Source organism: Erpetoichthys calabaricus, chromosome 18 (genome assembly GCF_900747795.2).
Source record: "Erpetoichthys calabaricus chromosome 18, fErpCal1.3, whole genome shotgun sequence".
In the NCBI taxonomy this organism is placed as follows: domain Eukaryota; kingdom Metazoa; phylum Chordata; class Cladistia; order Polypteriformes; family Polypteridae; genus Erpetoichthys; species Erpetoichthys calabaricus.
In genome coordinates this window covers 33264353-33282293 of record NC_041411.2, presented here as the reverse complement: position 1 = coordinate 33282293, position 17941 = coordinate 33264353, and the positions used below count along the sequence as shown (strand labels likewise).

General features: G+C 39.3%; 2 protein-coding genes across 2 annotated transcripts in view; one reads left to right on the top strand and one right to left on the bottom strand.

Annotated features, from left to right (window-relative positions):
- The window catches only part of LOC114668486 (transmembrane prolyl 4-hydroxylase-like), a 38847-nt gene extending 34309 nt beyond the window's left edge, over positions 1-4538 (bottom strand). Inside the window, exon 1 of the mRNA XM_028824257.2 lies at positions 3625-4538. Coding sequence (XP_028680090.1) covers positions 3625-3942 — 318 coding nt within the window. The 5' untranslated portion in view covers positions 3943-4538. The remainder of the gene's footprint in view (positions 1-3624) is intronic.
- Positions 4539-8261: 3723 nt separating this feature from the next.
- The window catches only part of LOC114668770 (POC1 centriolar protein homolog A-like), a 162957-nt gene continuing 153277 nt past the window's right edge, over positions 8262-17941 (top strand). The window contains exons 1-3 of the mRNA XM_051921241.1: positions 8262-8656; positions 12291-12375; positions 13466-13637. Of these exons, the coding sequence (XP_051777201.1) occupies positions 8642-8656; positions 12291-12375; positions 13466-13637 (272 nt within the window). The 5' untranslated portion in view covers positions 8262-8641. The remainder of the gene's footprint in view (positions 8657-12290; positions 12376-13465; positions 13638-17941) is intronic.

The following is a 17941-nucleotide window of genomic DNA, read 5'->3' as shown; positions in this document are numbered from 1 at the left end:
TTAGATCCTGCCAAGTTTTGAAAAAGTTCTGCACAGATCCTATAAGTAAGAATTTAATTTTTTCCAATTTCAAATAATATAAAACATCAGTTACGCACTGACTTAAAAGAGGAGAGTTAGGATTCTTCCAGTTTAGCAAAATAAGTCTGAGTGCCAATAGTGTAGTGAAGGTAATCACAGTTTGTTTGTCCTTCTCCATTTTAATCCCATCTGGAAGAACACCAAACACCGTTGTTAATGGATTAGGTGGGATTGTGACCCCAAGACTGTCTGAAAGGCACTTAAAGATTTTGGTCCAAAATGATGTTAATTTGGTGTGACCCAGTGAGGCTGGAGCTCGATTGCAGCGTTCGCAGGTTGGATCTTGCCCTGGAAACATTTTGGACAATTTCAAGCAAAACAGATGTGCTCAATATATATCTTTGAGTTGAATAATTGTATGCTTTGCGCATATGGAGTTTGAGTGAATTCTCTGCATTGCTACTTTCCACTCCTTTTTCTGATATGTCGAGTGAGAGATCCTTTTCCCATTGCCCTCTTGGATCTTTGAAAGGGAAGGACTGTAAAATAATTTTATATATTGCAGAAATGTTGTCTGAGTCCTCGAGACTGAGCAATATTTTTTCCAGCATAGAGAAAGGTGTTACTTTTGAATGTGACTCATTTTTTTTACAAAACTATTTAATAATCAAAAATGTAATAACTAACTCTTGGATGAAGTAAATAAAAAATGTGAACTGCTCCACCTTTCATATCAGTTAACTTGGTCCGAGCGCACCTGAATGTGATGCCATGTGCGTTGTCTGACTTGTTTCTCAAGTGGACAGCACTCAGAATAATTAGATTTCAAGAGTCTGTTCATCTTAATTTGTATCGATTAAACACAGCTATGTATTGGGAAAACAGCCATATTTTTTAAGTATAAAAAGGTGATCATTTGGATAAAATAAACTTATGATAGGTGAATAAATGCAACAATACCCAGTACTATGCATCCTTCCTTTTCAAGGTATGCTTGTTTTACTTTAACAAAAATTAAATATGTTAATATGACATCTAAACGACTTATGTCAGTATTGTTAAGAAAGACTGTGTAAGGCCAGCAAATATAATCATTTATTATTTGCACTAATTTAAGATGGTGATACAAATATAACAAGTCTCTGAGTTCATCTTGTGAATGTATTGTAATGTCATTCTTCAGCAGTGTTTTAATGCAGCATCATTGAATGCCAGTTTCATCTATTATTGATAAAATATGCTTGCATAATAAAACAATTCATAGTGGTAACTAAAGTACTCCTCAAGTGGAGAGATACAGGTGTTTATCTGTTTAAAAATATTTTAAACCGTTAATTGCATTACATTTTTACTGTGAAAATATACAGTTTTTATGGGAATTTTTACAGTTCAGAGCTAGTTTCAACCTTGCACCCAATGCTGTGGGGCTAATTGACAGCTCCCTACAACCTTGAAATAGATTAGTCGGGTTTTAAAATTATATACACTGCTTGAGTCATCCATCACGCGCTGCATAAATTTACACTTGTTCTTTTTCAGAATGTGCTCTCCTGGTTATTGTGCATCAGCACAGAAAGAGGAAAATAAGAGGAGGTTATGGAGGGGTCTCTGACGTACTGTGTACTGTAGTCCTTATGGCAGATTTTATACACATTCCTTTCTTATATGGTTGTGACTACAGCAGCATTTTCATTACCAGAAATATTATGGCACCTTGTCAATCATCTTTCACCTCTGAGCTCTGTAGACTTTTTGGAGTAAACAAAAAATATTAAACTATATTACATTTACATTAACATTTGGCATAGTGGATAGCGCTACTGTCTGATGGATCCAACATCCTGGGTTGAAATCCCATATTGACTTGTGTGTCTACATGGGCTCTCCTTTAAAATCTCTTGTTAAGTTTACTGGCAACTCCAAACTGGCCCTGAGTCAGTGTGCTTGCAATTGCTATAGGACCTGTCATGGAATGGTGCCCTGTGCTGGACTGTTTCCTGCCATATGCTGCCAGGATAGGCTACAACACCCCATGACCATGAAATGAATAAAGTAGCGTTGAAAATATTATGTGAATTTATTTAATTAAATGGTGACACTTTGACTGAGAGGTTAGCTCAGCTTCCTTACAGCTCCATAGACCAGGATTCAAGTTCCTACATGTCAGCCTCGATGTGTTGAGTTTTCACGTGTCACTCAGATTTCCCGATGTTTGAAATGTGTGTATATAGAAGTGCGGCCAGCGATGGACTGGCATCTGAGTATTGCAAAAAGTCTTAGGTCGATGTAACTCTGTGATACATATAGTGGAAACTTAACATATAATTAAATTGAGTCTTCTGTCTGAACTAATTTACACTTTACAAATCCATCCCAATATAGTTTCTCAATTATCACAATGGAATCACTGTCACCTTACCAATCTTCAACATGGTAGTAATGGTGATTGAAGACCGACCGACCGACCGACCGACCGACCGACCGACCGACCGACCGACCGACAGACAGATAGATAGATATCAAAATGAAAAGAAAAAAAATATCCTTAACCAAATCTGGTAAGACAGCTGTATTTTTTTTCCTTTTCCTTATGCATCTCTATTTACATTTTGGATGCCATCTATGGGAGCTCTGTATGTTTTCCTTGTATTTGTCCTTGCTGAAAATACTGGAAAATGATGAGAATCATATTGTCACCTCGAAGTTTTCTTGACAAAATATCTCAGACGTATCAAGGGACGTATAATGAAGATCTGCTCCAATCAGCCAATGCAGACCCACTCCAAGCAGTTATGAAGAAGAGATACCTAAGATAAGTTCTACCTAAGGTTGCATTATACTGGACACAACAAGGGAAGTGCAGAAGAGGCCACCTCAAAGAGACATGGCACAGATCGATGAAAAAAATAAAGATCTGAAAGGTTGTGGCCTGACATGAAATGGAGAAATGCAGCAAACTGCCTGTTGTGGAAAACCCTTATGGATGCCCCATGTGCCAATGGGTCCTGTCTGACTTGACTGACTGTCATGGGTTATGTCTCGCAATTTCAACATGTATTTCCTGATTGATTTGTGAAATCTAAATCACCGTTAGCGTTTTGTGATGGACCACCATCCCCTCCAGAGATTAATATTGAATCTCATGTGATAAACCATATTCAGAGAATGGACCAATGACAACAGTATTCAGATATTTTAATATGGCCCACTAAAACAAAGGAATTGTTGGGACAAAACAGAGTTAGTGTCAGCTTGTGTGATACAATAATGAAATAAATTCAAATAATATTACTACAGTTATTAAAAGTAGTAGTAGTAGTATAAAAGTGTCCAAGAAAGAAAGAAAGAAAGAAAGAAACCCTCCGAGACTGTGGGATAGGCATGGACCATTTGACAGTTTGCAACTGCTTTTTGCTGAAAAGGACATATTTGTTAAAATAACAGCACAAACAACTAAAGATCAAAGTAAACAGCACAAGGTTAAAGGTAAAATCTTTCCCAAACGGTTAAAAACACTGCATATTTGAAAAGGGTTACTGGAAAATGCAACGCGGGCACAGTTGAAGCAGTGGCGGCAGTGCCATCTGCTCTCCTCATACTCACCCTGATGCCCTCCATTCGATGAAGATGCCTGTTTACCACAGATGGTTCGGGGGCGCGCGGCGGGTGGGTGTGCGAGCCCACTTCGGGCGGCTCGGCGGCGCTAGTCACATCACTCAGAGGGCCGCTGTTATCACCGGGTCCGTTGTTGTAGTGCACATAGAGCAGAAGGGCGATCACATTAATGATGTAGACATGCACGAACACCATCACAACCAGAAAGTAGGACCGGGAACAGACACTGTTCTTCTGTAAGGCCAGTCGATCCCTGGGCATTGAGAGCTCGGCTGAGCCCAGCGGCTCCGCTCTCTGCGGATCCATCGCAACTGCAGTCTCACCGCGACAAGGGCATCGGCGAAGAAGCGGCCTGTGCGTGGCTCTGCTACGCGCTCCTGGCAACCTAATAATCCATAGTGATCCGATCCCAGCGGACCGGGGCCGCTAGCCTTAGCCGCCGTGGTGAGGAAGTGAGAGAGAACATCAAAGTGGCCGTTTTCTCCTCGCGTCCCACTTCAGATCCTGACGTTGGCACACGTGGGCATCGTCGTGCACTAATTCTGTAACAATTTCGTGCTCTGATTTTAGGATTGGTAAGTCTCCCGATCTCCAGCTGCAGTATGACAAACCTCCGATCTTTGGGCTGGCACCTTCTTGGGCTCCGTAGTGTCGATAGTCTCTGAAATACGAGACAGGCGCGCCCTCCAGCTCATTTTCCTGAAACCTGCTAGATGACGTGGAGCATACTACAGCGGAAAATGTTTCAAAGGCGCATCAAATCCATTTTTCAGTTTCCATTACGTTTTTATCATCGCTTCACTTCTCTACATGATTAAATGATAAACTTTCTCCCGATACACTGACAGCGGCTGCCGGAAATGCGCCGAACGATCCTCCAATCAGAAGAGTCAGGCGGTGCGGCGTATTATGGGTATTGTAGTACTGTAGACTGAAGCCAAGAGCACATTGACCTAATACAGTACCCTGAATTTATGCTATAAACGATACACGCATCAGATAAACGCAATGTTTCAGCAATAAAGTTAAATATACGTTTACCCCAAAACTACTTATGGTTGAACACTGACCAGGTCACAAGGAACAGGATTAACAGGACAGCCAAGAACTGTGTCGGTAAATGACAAAAAAAGAAAAAAGGAACTTGTACATGGAGAGAAACAGAGAAGCTACAGACAGGGAGAAGTAGAGAAAGCAGTTGCATTGAGACTGCCGTTGTGAAGGATACGAGAGAGACGTAGGTTTCTTCATGAAGTGTTGCATTGTTTTTTCTGTACACAACCATTTTGTAAACATACATGCTAAAAATTGACTGTTGCTGATTTCTAAATATAGTTTCTCACCGTCAGTAATGTTCAGACATTTGTATGCTCTTTTTAACTGACCCTCCTTTATAAAAACAAAACATAATTATTGGAAGAATAGAGCATCACAAAATTGGAAGTAAGTAAAAGCTATTTACTGTGGTTGGCTGGCGCCCTGCCCTGGGTTTGTTCCTGCCTTGCGCCCTGTGTTGGCTGGGATTGGCTCCAGCAGACCCCAGTGACCCTGTGTTCGGTTATAACGGGTTGGAAAATGACTGACTGACTAAAAGCTATTTAAAAGTCTGAAAGCTGTGTTAAACATATACTTGAACAAACCAGTGGAAATGAAGGGGAAGTGAGGTCAACAATTTGGAACAAACGACTGAGCCACATAGTTGGATGAGATATCAGATCCATGGAGTTTTTAAATAGCAAGATGAACTTCATGACCACCTCATGTCATTTGAAAAACACACTCTTAAATATAGAATATGGATCTTGGGATGAAGGGTGCCTAACACTGTTGTTGCTATTAAAGATATGTTTTTTACAATGTGAGGATGTTAATAGTACTAAATGAAATAGAAAGAGATGATTGTTTGATCGACTGATGACACTGGTAAATACTTTATATATTACATTGTACCATATTTGTTCATGTGTATCACAAATCATTAATGAGGTCAGCATGTCAACAGTTTTTTTTGGACAACATTTTCAAGGACAATCCAGAGATCAGTTTAATTTTGATTGCATAATGACAAATTTAATGCAGAAAGTAAGACGCTCATTTGTGATAGCTGTAGAGATTAAGACAGATTACTCAGTAACCTTATTTTAAAATATTTCTGTAGAGCATTCCACACAGCAACAAAGTAAAAGTTAATGTTTTGCAAGGAGAAATTAACACAATTAAAAAAAACATTAACATGTACATAACTTTGAATTTCCCCATGGGATTAATTTAGTTTATTTTATCTAATCTAATGAAAACTCTGTCACACGATGATCCACATAAACCTTACATCACATAGAAGCTCTTAAGAATTAGATAGATAGATAGATAGATAGATAGATAGATAGATAGATAGATAGATAGATAGATAGATAGATAGATAGATAGATAGACAGATAGATAGATAGATAGATAGATAGATAGATAGATAGATAGATAGATAGATAGATAGATACTTTATGTTAATGTTTAATGTTTACCCCCCCGGGTGGAATTGAAGAGTCGCATAGTTTGGGGGAGGAACGATCTCCTCAATCTGTCTGTGGAGCAGGACAGTGACAGCAGTCTGTTGCTGAAGCTGCTTTTCTGTCTGGAGATGACACTGTTTAGTGGATGCAGTGGATTCTCCATTATTGACAGGAGCCTGCTGAGCGCCCATCGCTCTGCCACAGATGTCAAACTGTCCAGCTCCATGCCAACAATAGAGCCTGCCTTCCTCACCAGTTTGTCCTGGTGTGAGGCGTCTTTCTTCTTAATGCTGCCTCCCCAGCACACCTCCGCGTAGAAGAGGGCGCTCGCCACAACCTTCTGATAGAACATCTGCAGCATCTTATTGCAGATGTTGAAGGATGCCAGCCTTCTAAGGAAGTATAACCGGCTCTGTCCTTTTTTACACAGAGCATCAGTATTGTATATATATATATATATATATATATATATATATATATATATATATATATATATATATATATATATATATATATATTTCTGGCTTCACCACTGCTTTAGGGTATGAGAGGAAGCAGGAGTTCATGTAACCTGCCTTCCATGAAGTTTACCATGAAACTTTTTGGTAAGAAATCACTTGACAAATGAAAAGAATTCAAAATTGCTGTCTTTTTATGGCTCAAAAGTCTTTCTACAGTTCATAAATAATTATCCGATCTCTACTGGACTTCCATCTAAAAGATGGCACATTGAGTGGGGGTGGAGGTGGGGAGTGATCCATGAAGCAGTTTTTAGCTAGTTGTTGACTGTATGTCGCTGGCATGTTCTCTTCATATCTTCATGGTACTTTCACCAGGCACTCTTTTCTCTCACATCCCTAGAGATGTGCAGGTTAAGTTAATTGGGAATTATAAATTGGCCCTGGGTGAGTGCAAGTTTGGATGTGCTGTGATGAGGCCCTGTGGTTTAACGGGGTTCTTTCTTGTGCCCAGTGCTGCCAGGATAGGCTCTGGGTAACTATGCCTATGAACTGGGTGGAGTGAGCTCAGAAAGTGGATTTATGGATGATATTGTAGCACTGTGCTGTGCTTGCCAGCGCTGACCCAGTGAATTCCTGGTCTCTACATCGCTCTTTTAGGTAGCTAAATGTCCTAAAAAGTAAAGCTCCCTGTTGCTGCACTAGTTGAAGATTGTGTGACTGTGACAGGCTTGCCATTTTTATAGGATCCCCAGAATCTGACCATCTAAAGGATGGAATGCCTGCTCATACTGTTGGTGACCCCATCACTGATGTCTCCCCCCCTTACTCAAGGGGAATAATGTGATAAAGTCCCAAAAATCCAACAAATAACAACTGTGCAGATAGGGGTGAGAGACCTGATATGGTGATGGGGCTTAACCTGGCTAAATGCCCCCCAGGAGCCAGGCTTGATCCCCAGCTTGATGGAACTTGCCAGCACCTTTGCAATATGGTTCATTGCATTTCTTCTTCTAACAACATAAACTGTGTTCACAGCATCCCCCTCAAACACACACCTACAAGACAGGAATAAACACACTTTTTAGATTATCTAATAAGTTTTTATAATATTAATGTGAAATTTGAATATCTATGATTTAAACCGTAATATACTTCCACTGTCTAAGCCCCCTTAATTTAATTATAGGGTCACTAGTCCATGGCAGGGTACATTACGTACATACCAACAGTCTAGTCTATTAACAGTTCCCGATCAGCTTAGCTTGGAAGCACAGGGGATGTATGACAACATTAGAGCACCTGGGAAGAAGTACAAAGACATTAAAGACTAATAGAGTGAGCGGTCAGTGTTCGAAGTCAGGGAGGGTGGGCGCAAACTAGATTACAGTATAGTGATTGATACGAGTTACCTTAAAAATATGCATACATTATTCTGCATTGACATTATTTCCATGTCGTTTTGGCGCATATTGCCTTTATTTTTGGATCATTTCTCATTTGAAATACTGTTAAATGCGTAAAGGTTTTGCTTCTGATCCGTCTTACAGACAGGAGGGCGAGTGTAAAGGTTAACACGTGTTTTTTAACGGCCTCCCTTTCTCAATTAGCACATGACCCCGCCCCTTAATTCGGCCGCCCCGCCTCTTCCTTTACAGATGTGCGGTTGCCTAGGTGGCGCCGAATGCGGCGCGGAAACTGAACTGCTTGGCGGAGTGGCGGTTAACTGTTTGGATTCGTTGTGCTCGGCAAGCTCTCTCGAGACTAACGGCGAATATTTTCCTGTAGGAGTCACCGAACTAAGGAAGGAAAGAAACGAGAATTTTATTAAAGTCTATTTGTGTTTATTAACGTTTGTCACAAGCAACAGGAGCCTGTCGAGCGGATCTGCTGGAAGGAAACCGATCTCTTGTTTTCACCCAGGCCTCTTTTACTGACAGCCTGTTATCATTTTTAGTTATTTATTTATTTTTGGTTAAAAAAAAAATCGAGTTTGGAAACAAGGAATAAACACTCGAGACCAGCTTTAAAACCACCAGAATGACTTCCGTGTCGGTAAGTATATAAATGCGAGGTTTTCAAGTCGCACTTTCCCCAGAGTATAACGCGAGGCTTTTTTGCCTTTTCTGTCTCGCGCTTACGTTGCTGTCCCCGGCAGTGTGCTATTTTTGGCGTCCGCGGTTTAATGTCACCATTTTCCGTTAGGTTCTGTCACGGACTCAGAAAGAAAGCCGGGACACAGGGCTCGGCTCTTCTCATATACATCAAATTATTTCAAACCGTGTTAATGTCATTTTTCCGACCGCTTTGCGCAGTATCGGGAGCCTCCATTCGCAGTGGCGTGTGCTGGTTAAAGGGTTGCCCACTAGTTTGCATTACTGCAGCTACTCCGGCGGGCACGTTGGCCCTCCTGCAAGTGAAAGTGTGCCAGAATTCATGAGCTTGTCTGTGTTACTCAGACTGATTTTGTTTTATCCAACGCCTTTCATGGTGACCATAAGCATAAATAACTTTGTAAATACAGAGCAACGTGTATTTTTAAGAGTAGACTGCTTTTCCAGAGATATTTGGAAAGAAGTACAAGAACACCAAATACGCAAGCGTGGATGTCTTTGCAGTGTTTCTGGCAGTAATCTTAGCGCTCTTCAGACTGAGTTCAGGAGTGAATGAACATATTGCCAAATTAACCAAGTAGTCCATGAAAACGGATGACTTCAAGCTGAGAGTTTCACTGCAATGAAAGGCTACAGAGGCCACTTCGCTCCTAGGATAGGGAAGGCCACCTCAGCTTTACAGAAGTTAATATTCAAAAGGCAGGTGTGTTGAACATAATCATATTTTCATAAATGTTCTGGGGAAATATCGGTCTTGGTGTTGTTATTTTTTTTTTTATCGTAATCACGTCAAAGTAGACATTGGAGTCCATAGGGTAATCAATTGGATTTGACTCAAGATTGTTCACATACTTATGCTGTAATACTGTGACTCTAAAACAAGACTACCGTTCTGTTTATTCATTGTTTAAAATATGCTTCTTGTTTAACTCTTCATGCACAGCTTTTTGATAATACAGAAATGAATATGAAGGTAGTAATATTTAAATGCACTCAATTCTTCAGTGAAGATAGCAATATTAAAGGAAAAGACTTTTCCAATTCTATTCAGTTTAATTGATTTGTCAGCAGATTCAACAGAGAGACCACATCATAACATTAAAACACATGACAAACAACACAGCTATTAAACATAAACGTAGTATAATTAAATAAAATATAGCAGTGAGCATGATATTTATGCTGAAACATTAGGACAAACGTATTACAAGTTAAGATGAAGCCAACATTTAGACTTGAGTGATGAATGATACAAGTGTGAACCGTTCATCTTATGATTTAAATGTATGGATTTTTATTAAAATTAAGCTTATTTCGAAGATGAATAGCAGTTGGGGTGAAAGCATATTGGAACTAGTTGCTTTTGAACTAATGACCTGATATGGCACCAACTGAAATTAAGAATGTAGAGGGTTAGGCCTGCCTGACAGAATACAACTCTGCTTGTTGAACAGGTCTGTGAGGTTGTACTGTTGAACCCTTATTTTTTTAATCGGTTATACAATTTGATTTACTCTATTTTTGTTGCCTGCATTAAGATTTCTAAACCTAGCCAGTGCAACATAAAAAAAGACAGACTCAGTACTACATTTATTAAATAGTGACATGATGGAAGGACGCTCACTAAAAAGGTTTGGCTTTCTTACACAGTATAGGTGCTGCCGTCCCTTTTTGCAAGTTCCTTCTGTATTTTCATTGAAACTCTGTTTAGAGTCTATCAGAAAAGTGCTATATTAATATAAAGAATTATTATTGTCCATAGATGTTTACACTACTGATCAAAAGTTTTAAAACACCTCGGTTTTTATGGAAATGCATACAGTTTTAATGTCTTAAAGTTTCATGAAATCAAGGGGCATAGAACAAATAAATAATTGCAAATAAAAAGTCAAGGAATCATTAAGTGTACAAAATTGTATTCAAATTCGATTCATCAAAGTAGCCACCTGTTGCTGGTATAACAACCATAAACTGTGGTAACCCTTTTGATTCAGATTGCCAGACACTCTGCGCAAGTCACCAACTCTTCCTCCAGCAGAAGAAACCCAGACCATCACACTTTCTCCTCCATGTTTGACAGCTGGTGTCACACACTGAGGAACCATCCTTTCACTAACTCGACGGCATACAAACGCCCTGCGTGATGAACCAAAGATTTCAAGTTTTGATTCATCGGCCCATAAGACTTTCTTCCAGTCTGCAGTAGTCCACAGCTGGTATTTCAAGGCTCTATCTTGTCCTTTAAGGAATGGCTCTCTTCCTGCCACACGCCCTGTCAAACCTGACACTTGCTTTTTTTCAGCCACTGTTATGCTGTGCTTGAAGCTGTTGTTCTTTGAGGTGTCCATCATGGAAGCTGGTGACTCTCAGAAACTTGTCTTCTGATTGGGCTGTGACTTTAGGTCTGTCATATCTCTTCCTATCAGAGTTTCTTCCAGTTTCCAATTGCCTTTTGATTGTGTAGGACACCATTGTATTCACTGACACTTTGATTTTTTTTGCAGTTTCTCTAAATGAAAGGCCTACACTTCTAAGGGTAATAATGCTCTCTCTCATTGCATTTCTTAGTTGCCATTTGCTTGTTGTCAGCACTGGAATTTACAAGTTTCCATAGTGTAGTATTGTCCAAGTAGTACTTCAGAGGGTGTAGTAACACTGTTTTAAGACACAGAGGGTTTTTAAGTAACCAACAGGCATTGAAACACCTGTGCAAATTGGTTGCTTCAACTTGCAAGGATTAATTTATTTTAACTGCTGCAGAACATCTGTACTTTGTAACCTATTAGTTGTTTACTAACTGAGGCCCATTTGTAATATTCTGAAATTTTCCTTTTTTCAGTGTTGACCAAAACTTTCAATTTAAACCTCTGATGATTTACCGCTTACCTTTTCACCATTTTATGTCATTCTTTGCATTTCAACTGATTAAATATGAAGAAAAACTGAGGTGTTCTAAAACCTTTGACCGGTGGCATATAATTTTTAACAATCTCCACTACCTGATGTTTGTTTCTTGTGAGTGTTTCTTCTAAAATAGATTATTAGTTCCACAGTTTTTGTAACATTTCTTAAAAAGATAAAAGTATCTGTTTCTCATTAGTATGCTTATAACTTCCAAGACATCATATGAACTACTTTAAATTGTTAAGCACTTTATTTATATCTATGAATGTTTAGAAAGAACCGATAACTTGTTTGTGCTTTCAGTCTTTAGAATGGGGTTTAGGATGTGCAGAAAAGAAAAGTATACATCAGAAAAAACTTGCAGAAGATAGAATCATTTATGACGGCTTGACACGGAATGTCTGTGAGATGTTTAAAAAATTTGAGACCTGTGTGTAAATTACACTATATATTACGGAAATCTTGTAGTAAATGTAAATATAATAGAACTTAAAGAAGTGCACTGAACATTATAGAGCAGGTGCCTGGGCAAGTTGGAGACTAAAACACTGCACTATAAACTGTTTATCCTTACCATTTGCTCACAATGTTTTTTGTATGAAGACATAAGAGATGATTGTTTTAGAGTATGCACTACTTATTTTATTTCTTTGTATGTTTCCTTCCTTTAGGAAGATCCAACTTTTGAAAGGCATTTCAAAGGTCACAGAGATACCGTTACATGTGTTGACTTCAACCCTAACCTGAAACAGATTGGTAATGTATCATAATATGTGATGTAATTGGGTTCTGTAACATTGGGTACACAGCAGGAGCTAACCCTGGACAGGCTGCCAGTTCATTATAGTTAACAGTCACTCACATGGGGCCAACATAAAGGTGCCACTTAAAACTAAATTGCATGTATTTGCGATATGGGAGGAATAGCAGTGGAGGAGCACCAACATAGCCATAGGGATAATAGGCAGGCTCTACTCAGGTACTACCAATGTTAGGGTTTGAACCCAGAATATCACGAGAATCTGCTTACAGGTACCTTTTGAAAACTGCTGGCTTAACAAGTCACTACTGCTGTGTTGTCAATGAACAAAAACTGTAATCCGCTCTATTTGTTTCTCTACTTTTATACAATAACCTTAAAGGGGATTCTTTCTTCTCGGTCTTCAGTCTGTCCTAACTTGGCTTCATCATTTTCCTGTAAAAGTGTCCTTTGCTTTCATGGAAGTAAAACTTTTAAATTCCTGACAGATGTAAAGAAGACTTAACTGTTTTAATGATCTATTTTTAAACCTCCTCGCACCCTGTTTCTTTTCAGGGTTCTTTTCTTTGAATGTTTATTTTCAATACACTTTCAAGGGTTTGTTTTTCTTTCTTTAATTTAGTGACCAGAAGTGCACAAAGTACTTCTATGAGAAGACTTAGGCTGCCTTCTTTGCTTTTGATTTTAGTGTGGTAACTATTTTGGTTTTTAATTGATTGGACTTGCTTTAACATTACTGATATTTTTTTAAGTATTTTTTTTTCAGATTTTTCTCTCATTGTTTACTGCTCATTCTTTCCAGCTACAAAGAGAAAAGTCTGTGTTCCTATACCTTCATCCCTACCCGCCTTAAAGTACAGAAGCCTGCTCGCATCTGTTGTTGTTGTTAAGATTTACTAGTTTTCCTTATTACTGTATATAGTTTGGAAAATGTTTTGTAAATAAACAGTTAAGCAATTTTCAAATAAAAATTTTTAATGAGGTAGATTAAATTTAAGTATTTTACTGATTTGGAAATTTTATAAATGGTTTTTATGTCTCCCCTTTAGAAATGACAATTTTCTTTCACTTGTTTCTTTTCCACAGCCACAGGGTCAATGGATTCATGTCTGATGGTCTGGAATATGAAGGCCCAGATGCGAGCTTACCGTTTTGTTGGTCATAAAGATGCTGTCCTTTCAATTCAGTTTTCTCCCTCTGGGCAACTTCTGGCCTCTGCGTCGAGAGACAAAACAGTGCGCCTTTGGGTTCCGAGTGTGTAAGAATCATTTTTTCTTTTTATGACTTTTATCATTTTGCTAATGCTTTGAGCAGTCACAAGACAATTAGGCTCACCTTTTGACGATGTTAAAGAAAAAGCCTAAAATCTGAATTTTTATAGTCCTAAAATGGCTTGAATCAGATAGTAGTTGTTTGCATTTTGTGACCTCATTTAATGGATGCCATGGTGTAAATATTTTTTTGCATAGTATATGGCAGTTATACATTCATCTAGGGCGGCACGGTGGCGCAGTGGGTAGCGCTGCTGCCTTGCAGTTGGGAGACCTGGGGACCTGAGTTCGCTTCCCGGGTCCTCCCTGCGTGGAGTTTGCATGTTCTCCCCGTGTCTGCGTGGGTTTCCTCCGGGTGCTCCGGTTTCCTCCCACAGTCCAAAGACATGCAGGTTAGGTGGATTGGCGATTCTAAATTGGCCCTAGTGTGTGCTTGGTGTGTGGATGTGTTTGTGTGTGTCCTGCGGTGGGTTGGCACCCTGCCCGGGATTGGTTCCTGCCTTGTGCCCTGTGTTGGCTGGGATTGGCTCCAGCAGACCCCCGTGACCCTGTGTTCGGATTCAGCGGGTTGGAAAATGGATGGATGGATGGATGGCTGGACATTCATCTATATCATGTTTCTCCATGCCTTAAATAATACCAATAACAAAATGTACCATATAAGGGATTGATAAACGAAAGAGAACCTAATGTACCAAAATAAACAGAAGAAACAAAAGCTTTGCTGCTAGTTGGACCTAGCTTCATAAGTAGTTTGCCCCTTTTGAGATATCTCATTCTACCTCCTGAAAAACAACAGTAACTTTTTTTTTTTTCTTTTTCTTAACTATTGTCATTTTCTTTCAACGCTCCGATCTCTTTTTCTCAGTAGTGATCCTTTAGGTTTGTTTGTCCTTTGAATAGAGGTGACCTTTGAACCTCACCCCAGGGTCTTTCCTGGGTATGACCCTAGAATCAATTTTGGGTGTTAGATGAGGACTTGCTTTCTTCTAAAACCTGGATCTAGTGCCCCCTCCTTGCATCCTTACAGAGTAACATATAAGAATATAAAGCTATCTGGGGAAATGTCTAAGCTCCATTGCACTAAACCAGTGTTTTCCAAACTCGGTCCTGGTGAACCCCCGTGGCTGCAGGTTTTTGTTCCGACCGGAGTCCTAATCATTGACAACACTTGATAGCACTGATCTCATTTAATTTAAATCAGGAGAAGGTGGGAGCGGAAGATGCCATCATCTATATGCTACACCGATCCCTCTCCCATTTGGACAGAGGCAGTGGTGCTGTAAGAATTATGTTTCTAGACTTCTCTAGCGCCTTCAACACAATCCAACCTCTGCTCCTTAGGGACAAGCTGACAGAGATGGGATTAGATTCATACCTAGTGGCATGGATCGTGGACTATCTTAAAGACAGACCTCAGTATGTGCGTCTTGGGAACTGCACGTCTGACATTGTGGTCAGCAACACAGGAGCGCCACAAGGGACTGTACTTTCTCCGGTCCTGTTCAGCCTATATACATCGGACTTCCAATACAACTCGGAGTCCTGCCATGTGCAAAAGTTCGCTGATGACACTGCTATCGTGGGCTGTATCAGGAATGGGCTGGAGGAGGAGTATAGGGACCTAATCAATGACTTTGTTAAATGGTCCGACTCAAACCACCTACACCTGAACACCAGCAAAACCAAGGAGCTGGTGGTGGATTTTAGGAGGCCCAGACCCCTCATAGACCCAGTGATCATCAAAGGTGACTGTGTGCAGATGGTGCAGACCTATAAATATCTGGGAGTGCAGCTGGATGATAAATTAGACTGGACTGCCAATACTGATGCGCTGTGCAAGAAAGCACAAAGCCGGTTATACTTCCTTAGAAGGCTGGCTTCCTTCAACATCTGCAATAAGATGCTGCAGATGTTCTATCAAACAGTTGTGGCGAGCGCCCTCTTCTACGCAGTGGTGTGCTGGGGAGGCAGCATTAAGAGGAAAGACGCCTCACGCCTGGACAAACTGGTGAGGAAGGCAGGCTCTATTGTTGGCATGGAGCTGGACAGTTTAACATCTGTGGCAGAGCGAAGGGCGCTCAGCAGGCTCCTATCAATTATGGAGAATCCACTGCATCCACTAAATAATGTCATCTCCAGACAGAAGAGCAGCTTCAGCGACAGACTGCTGTCACTGTCCTGCTCCACTGACAGACTGAGGAGATCGTTCCTCCCCCAAACTATGCGACTCTTTAATTCCACCAGGGGGGGTAAACGTTAACATTTAACATTATACAAAGTTATTGTCTGTTTTTTTTTTTTTTTTTTTTTTTTTTTTTTTCTCACCTGTATTATTATCATTCTTTAATTTAATATTATTTATTGTATCAGTATGCTGCTGCTGAAGAATGTGAATTTCCCATTGGGATTAATAAAGTATCTATCTATCTATCTATCTATCTATCTATCTATCTATCTATCTATCTATCTAATTAGCTGTTTTTTTTTCTTTTATTTGACATTCAGAAAAGCACAGCAGCATGATTTTTACATTTATATGACATTTAGAAATATTTCTGCTTTTGCTATAGATTTAAATGCTTAACACTCTTTTGTTGATTTCATTTATACTTTGCCCTTTCTCTGTGCAGTTTTTCCCTCTTCATTGTATCTTAATAATGACAATATAAAACGAGCAGATCAGACACCCAGGCAAACACTGAAGAATCAAAGGCTGCAACTACTTTAGAGTCAGACCCACTAATGAGTAAATAATGGATCAATTAAACAATTAGAACACCTAGAAAAGTAGAATGAAAATCAAGATGAAAATACTGTTAAAAAGAAAAAAAATACATTATTCCTATATAACTGCTTGGTACATTTTAATATTTTTTTTTTTTTTTTAGCAAACTTAGTTTTCTAATTTCTATATTGTTCCTTAAACACAGAACTTGGGAAATATCGGTTCACTCAATTAGCCCAGGAGTTCAATTAAAAACAGAAGCTGGTTGGAACAAAAACCTGCAGCCACAGGGGTTCACCAGGACCGAGTTTGGGAAACACTGCACTAAACAAACAATACAATGCCACTCTTCTAAGCTGGGGACCTTCCCTAAAGTTTGTGTTAGTCCTTCCAGATCTATTGCTTTAAGGTGGAAATTTTCTTTCTGCTTGCCTTGCTGCCATCATCTTGACTGCAGATGCTCTTGCTAAGTCTCTGATGCCTTACTTGCTCTTCTCTGAAGTGCAGAGTCAGGCAGATCATGACTTTGACTGGCTATATCTCCCTAAATATAAGTTGCACAGAAATGGTCCTCATATCATTTTAAACCTCTTTCCCAGCTGTATGTTTTGCGTAAATACTGTGCTGTTCCCAAAATAAAAATGTTAAAAAATGAATAGCGAAAAAACCTACATTTTAAAATTGGTTAATGTTTTACTAAAGCTGCCTTATAATGTCATGAACATCTCCAGAAAATTTGGTCCAAATTAGCATATCAAGTTTAGTTAAAGTCTGTGACCATGTGGTCCAAAAGTGTGATGATTTGACATGGAATTAACCATTATCAATAACCTTAAATACCTATTATTAAGCACGTTTTTACTGACAACAGTTTGCTGTTCTTCTAAAGCTTGTCCATAGTTTTGTCTGTAATGTTACCATCTGATTTTGCCATCTTATCCTCATAACTAAATACTGTAGGAGCTAGGGGATGTTAAAATGTAGATTAATTTTTCCAAGAATGAGTCGGGGAGCTGAGAGTCACTGGCATCTTTAATAATTTTAGGAATGCCTTTAGGCACAAGGATTGGTAAGCCAAAATTTCTGTCCATGCAAATGGAAAGACTTGTAAGTATTAGATTAGGTTAGATAAACTTTATTTATCCCATGGGGAAGTTCAGATGCATACAGCAGTGGAAACATAAAAAACAGGAATACAGGTTCACAGGACAGGCAATACAGCTAATCAATTAATCAATCAATAAATAAATAAAAAATGTATATTATGCAGATATTTTGATTACCAAGATATTTTACAACAAAGAGTGGCCACATTTATGAGAGTATTTATAGCAGAGTAGATTTGGCGTTTCTTTCCATGTAGTTTGCTCTGATCTGGTATGCAACACAGAAGTATATGGTTGACCCATTTTTGCAGGACAATGTTCTCGTTTGACTTTCTCAGCAAGTGCTGTAGTACTCGGATTTCTATGGCCGTTTGCAGTGGCCAGATCTTGGGACCATCGCATTAAATGGTTCCCAATAAAATAAGCCATTTGCATAGTAAATATTGATGGAAGGTCT